Source organism: Cryptotermes secundus, unplaced genomic scaffold (genome assembly GCF_002891405.2).
Source record: "Cryptotermes secundus unplaced genomic scaffold, Csec_1.0 scaffold10178, whole genome shotgun sequence".
In the NCBI taxonomy this organism is placed as follows: Eukaryota; Metazoa; Arthropoda; class Insecta; order Blattodea; family Kalotermitidae; genus Cryptotermes; species Cryptotermes secundus.
In genome coordinates, this window is record NW_019725774.1 from 1 (window position 1) to 6,377 (window position 6,377).

Below are 6,377 nucleotides of genomic sequence, written 5' to 3' on the forward strand. Positions count from 1 at the left end.
CATTTTAAACCTATGTATGTAAATATGTATACACACTTTACAATTTAGTAATGAAAATGTGTAAATCATTACACCTCAGGATGACTCTATTAGGGTCGAAACATGTAGTGGATCATAAGAAATTATAGTTGCGCTGAAGGTTGAATTTGTAGTATTAGTTATACTCATGCAACAGGATGCAAACATTAGAAATAAAAAAAATAATGGTTCCTTTGAAAATGTGGTAAAGTTCAAATATACATATTTGGGAATGACAGTAACACATCAAGATTAAGGACAAAATTAAGAGCAGACTGAATTCAGGTAATGCTTGTTACCATTCAAGTTACAATCTTTTGCCTTCTTGTCAGCTACCTAAAATCATAAAAATTAGAATTTACAAAACTATAATTCTGCCTGCAGTTTTGTATGGGTGTGAAACTTGATCTGTGACACAACAGGAAGAACAGAGACTGAGTGTATTTGAGAACAGGGTGCTGAGAATATTTAGACTGAAGAGGAATGAAGTGGTAGGAGGTTGGAGGAAACTGTATAATGAGGATCTTTGTAACTGATACCCTCCATCAGATACAGCTAGAATAATCAAGTAAAAGAGGATGAGATTGTCTGCGCATGTAGGATGCATGGAGAAGAAGAGGAATGCATGTAGGATTTTGGTGGGAAACCCAGAAGGAAAGAGACCGCTAGGAAGACCTACATGTAGGTGTGAGGATAATACTAGAGAAATAGAATTGGATGGTATGGACTGCATTCATATAGGATAGAGACCAGTGAAAGGCTTTTGTGAACATAGTAATGAACCTTAGGGTTCTGTAAAATAGTGGGAAATTCTTGAGTAACTAAGTGCTGGTAAATTCTCAAGAAGGACTCAGGTCCACAAAGTTAGTTCATGTGTTTGCCTATCTTTGTCTAATGCTATTTGTTAGTTTGGAGATTGGCAATTTCAGACACATTACTACAAAATACCATGACAACTAATGAGATTACAATTACATTGTAACTCTTGGGAAAAGGTAAGATAGTATTATAATGGAGGCTGATAAAACTGGTTGTGACGATGTGGACTGAATTCAACATATTCAGGGTTGAGTCAAGTAGTAGGTTCCTGCAAATATGCAGAACCTTTGGGTTTCATAAGGGTCACTTGGACAATTATCAGCTCCTCAAGAATGACTTTGCTCTCTAAAATTAGTTATTATTACAAAAACATATGGATCAATCTCTTTGTAACACTTAAATATACTATTTCGGTGGAAGATGCCCTGAATACTTTCTCTACTGTGCAAGAAATATTTCAAATATTGGACTAAACCCTTGACCAGAGTAGGAACCTTACCTGTTACTTTATTTACATACATTTTTTCAGTTCGCCTTTTGACATGTTGCAGACATACTGGGCATTCAATGACCAAACACGTAAAGCCGTCAACGAAATTTAATCCATAACTCTTTAATGTCTTCCTAATTTGTGACTCTGACACAGCGGGTATATCCTCCATGCTCACTGTGTTATAATATCTACATAAATTTATATATGGATGTCCATGATATATATTTACTGCGTTGTGTACGTCTGTTAAAACTGGCACATTATCAGTTCGCAAATTTCTATTATGGTTTGTAAGGCACATAAGCTTTGCGTAACCTTGTATATTCATTAATAGGTGTGAACACTGTTTTACATTCTTACTTAGAAACAATCGTCTTCTCCAACTTGAATAAAGAACACCAGTCGGCGATTTTATGTCAACATTTTTCATAATTCGATAGATTTGATAACGGGGCCAACGACGTGTACATAATCCCGCAAACATTTTCACTCATTTCTTTGTAAAAGCTTTAAGCTCCCTCTTTGACTGAAACAACACATTCAGCCACACATCCTACACCTCCTACTCAAACCTTCACCTAAAGGACTAAAAAAATTATTTAAGAACTAACTCAAAAAATAACAAAAATCTAAAGCAAACATTTATTCACCCCACTTCAAAAACGATCATAAAGCCGCCAAACTATATAACCCTACATATATCAACCAGCCATCTGCGCCGGTCTGAGCTCACGGCGCTCACTGCCCACACTGCTATTATCTGAGCTGGTAGCGCTCGTAGCACTATCTTTCTTGTGGTGTATGACCCTATTCTCGTATCATTCATAGGTGGGAGTAACGTCGTTCTATTCCACAACTGCTCTCAGTGCTCTCAACTGTTGTAATTGAATTACATAGCCTTGTTTCAAATTGTGATCTAAACTGTGGATTCAGTTAAATGCACAGCGCATTTATGAATATAATAATCACCTATTCTGGTATGTTTTCTGCTTTTTCTCATTTTATTTATCATTTCTCACGTGATGCAAAACTTTCATATACTGTAGGCTATTAACTTCAACTCTTCAATTATTGAATGCACACATCAACAGTTGGCCAATCACGTTGTCTCCTGTTTCAAAAACAAATAATAGGAATACAATTCAAATTTATGTATATGCGTTTGAAACTGAAAACGCTGGATTTATCGTTTTGTAATTTTGTATGTTTACGTAACATACGAAACGGTAATATAAGCTGTGATTTCTTTAAAATTCAAAGTGATAATTGAATGTATTATGATTACGAGTGCGTGTTTATTTATTACTTATATTTAGTTTAGCCTTCTCAGTAGCTGAGAAATAAGGTATCGAATTATGGGATGATTAGTGAAAGAATGAATTGGTTATGATGTTGAAAGACGCAATAATGGCCAATTTTTGCTTTACCGGCTCCCAGAGACTGCGGAAGACAGTATCATCATGTTCGATCAGAGATTTGAATCTTGGAACTCCTGAATAAGCAGAAATGCTAACCAATCGACAGCGAAATTTTGTAATATTATATATAGCGTTATTCATTACAGGTGTCTTCTGTCAGGAATCAAAACATAAATACTGAAAATGTCTGGTCATGTTGAGGATTATGAAGTGTTAAATGTAATTGGTACAGGCTCTTTTGGTACTTGTTACAAAGTGCGAAAGAAATCCAATGGCCGTTTATATGTGTGGAAGGCTATTGGTTATGGTGGAATGAGTGAAGAAAAGAAACAGGTATGTTTGAACACCAGCCTTTTAAAGAAACATATTCTTTATTATTTAATTTTAGTCATTAAACTAATTAAACCTTTTATCAGATGTACTGCTAGTAGTACACATTATACAATTCTATCATGAGGTCTAGAACTTTGAAACATTATCCCTCAACCATTTTTGAATCTGGATTTTATTTTGCAGTACAGCAACTTTGCTTAACTTCTAACATAGCTAAACCCCACCCACAAAAAAAAACATACTACTGAATTTGGCATTTTAAATAGCTGTACTAGCCCATACATAAATATTTCCAACTTAAAATTTTACCCTCTATAATTTATAGAAAGATCACTTTAGTTTGAGATAATTTTATTAATATTTCTTTCTGTATTTCCTTAAGCTTCTTGTCTCAGAAGTAAATTTGCTAAGTGGATTGCAGCATCCAAACATTGTACAATATTTTGACCGAATCATTCACAAGGAAACAGCTACACTTTACATTGTTATGGAATGGTGTAAAGGCAGAGATCTCGCAACCCTGATCAACAAGTGCAAAAAGTAAGCATTATGTTCACTCCATATGTCCATAAGAATATTTGTGGTTTTAAGTTCTATTTATTCCACGTTACATGTTGAATTGATGGAAATAATTTTTATACTATAAAAACATTAATTTTTAGAAGCAGCAGCTTCCTGGATGAAGGATTTATATGGCGTGTGCTATATCAAATGTGCCGTGCTCTTCAGGAATGTCACTGGAAAGTCCCCAATGTTACTATATTGCACCGAGACATAAAGCCAGCAAATGTTTTCTTGGACGAAGCAGGAAATGTGAAACTGGGGGACTTTGGGCTTGCCCGTATTTTGGATAATGATGCCAGCTTTGCTCACACATTGGTTGGAACCCCTTATTATATGAGTCCAGTAAGTATGGAAAGTTGTATATAGAAGAGCTAATATAGTGTATCTTCCACAGATACTGTAGTTTAACTATATGAAATCTGTAATGCAGCCAACTTCTTGGTTGGGGCTAAGTGCTTTTAAATTACAAAATGTCTGAATATGTACTGTACGAAAAAGATCACATGATCCAGTCCAAATGATGGTAGGTGGGATTTGAGGTTCTACCATGTTGTAAAAAGTGAAAATTCTAAGGAATAAAGTGGTTGCATTGTTAACAGAACTGTAATATAAATATTCATGGGCATGCCATAGCTCGAGCAGTTATTCGTTGGCTTCCCACCATGGCAGCATGGGTTCGATCCCGGATCTGGTCAAGTGGGATTTGTGGTGGACAAAGTGGCGCTGGGGTGGGTTTTCTCTGAGTACTTCGGTTTCCCCTGCAAATCTTCATTCCACCAAATTCTCCATCATCGCTACAATAGGTCAATCAGTGGCCGCCATGCCGAGTGGACCCAGTTGGACTCCACTATTCGATGTGAATACCACTGACTATGCAATATCTTCTGGGATATAACGCTGTGTAGTCTGGTAGAAGTTTACAAGTGTCACAGAGGAATGTATTGCCCCCATGTTCACAGATGAAGAATAAGCCAAGCAAACAGTAGTCAGCAAAGAAAAAATTGTTCATTTTACATACTGAGTTAAATTCTTCTCCAGTTTGAAGCTGGCAGCATGGTTTATATCTTATGCACATTAGTAAATATATTAACCTTTAATATTACCAGGCTCTAACCACTTCATGCTTCAGTTTGTGCATTACAGAATGTTATTACTGGAGGCTGACAAAATGGAGTGTAAACCAAATTTCCAGTTTGTCTGCCCATTTAGTTAGCATACTAAGGAGAGGATGCATATTTGTTGCAGGAGGTTATTAAAGGTGGAAAATACAACAAAAAGTCTGACATTTGGTCACTTGGCTGTCTCATATATGAGTTATGCTCACTGTCACCTCCCTTCACTGGACCAAACATAAAACATCTTTCTGTAAGAATCGAGGAAGGCAAGTAAGTACTCAATTACATTGTGTTATACAAAGTCATTAACATATTTCATCAGGTCCACAACTAATATTACTGTCAGTACAGTTTTCACATACAGTACCATCTTTCTCAGTGATAGCTCTTACAGTGTGATGATGTATCTTCAGTCAGTATTTAACAGTTCTTGACTGTGTGAGAAAGTGTTAGCATTGCTGGCTTCGTACTGTATTTAGCTATATTCAGGACAGTGACCAACCTTCTAAGTATGACTGAACATACATCACAACAGTCACATGAAATGTCATCTGCTGATGAGAAGATTGGATAGCTGCACGAGGATTTGTGTCTGCGCCCATGTGCTGATTATGAAAATTTTGGATTCTGTCCCTTGTGAATGTCACCTCATCTGTGAACAACACAACGGCTGTGAAGTTAGGTGTCACACTGCATTGTTGCAGGAACCACCGGCAGAACGTTACTCTTGCAGGATAATCCACAGGAGACAAGGCTTGTACACACTGTAGATGATATGGATACAGGAGCTGTTCTCGTAGCAGTCTCCAGATCATCATGTGCGGGATATTCTTCTGCAGGCCTAACTGCCTTGTGCCGACTCCAGGACATGGATCCACAGTGTTGAGTACATCTTCCTCGTCCTCAGGGGTTGTACTTCCTGGCTGTCCTCATGCCTGATGGATGTGCGAAACTCCCGTGTTCACATAGGCAGCAATGGATTCCTTCAAATGTCTTTCAGTCTGGCCATCTGCACATTGGGTAGCATTCCTGATACAAGTGATGCGCCTCCGAAGCATTAACATCCACCAAACCATACATGTAATGCATGCTTGTGAGTTCTTCGTTTGTGTACATCACGTATCACTTCACAGCAGACCGCAAACACCACTTAATAAACACAGATAACAGACATCATACACACCTTTCGGATATGGCTACATCTACTTAACTGGAGATGACAGGATATCATCTGCGCATCCTAGAGGTATTCAGGCCCACATCAAATTGATTTACAACATGATTACTTGTGTAACAATTGTAACCGGTGTCTCGCATTTTTATTCTGGCAAACAGAATGTGTCGGCGTGCACTCCGTAAATTACACGCTCGGATAACTGTAATTATGCGTTTCTGGACCCATGTTGTCATACACATTTTTTCTTCTCTCTATACGAGGAGTCCGTTCCTGAAGTTTTGCCGTTGAGTTTTGATACACCCTGTATAGCCCTCATGATACATTTTTGGCATAGGAATAACTTTACTTTTACTTATGTACTGAACTAGTGATTATCAGTCACCTTACTACAGGCTGTTTGAACACACTGCAGTGCAGTACATGTAACAGCAGTTCTGAAG

The 6,377-nt window shown here is 37.5% G+C and overlaps 1 protein-coding gene across 2 annotated transcripts; it reads left to right on the top strand.

Annotated features, from left to right (window-relative positions):
- Positions 1–2,210: 2,210 nt before the first annotated feature.
- Positions 2,211–6,351, top strand: LOC111863492 (serine/threonine-protein kinase Nek2-like). Of its 2 annotated transcripts, none has more exons than XM_023849839.2 (6): positions 2,211–2,307; positions 2,895–3,081; positions 3,464–3,621; positions 3,744–3,987; positions 4,891–5,030; positions 5,465–6,351. In XM_023849839.2, the coding sequence occupies exons 2-6, from the start codon at positions 2,932–2,934 to the stop codon at positions 5,496–5,498; spliced, it is 726 nt and encodes a 241-aa protein (XP_023705607.1). In that variant the 5' UTR covers positions 2,211–2,307; positions 2,895–2,931; the 3' UTR covers positions 5,499–6,351. The 2 variants fall into 2 exon arrangements, with proteins under 2 accessions (XP_023705607.1, XP_023705606.1); XM_023849838.2 differs by lacking the exon at positions 2,211–2,307 and adding an exon at positions 2,466–2,556.
- Positions 6,352–6,377: the final 26 nt, after the last annotated feature.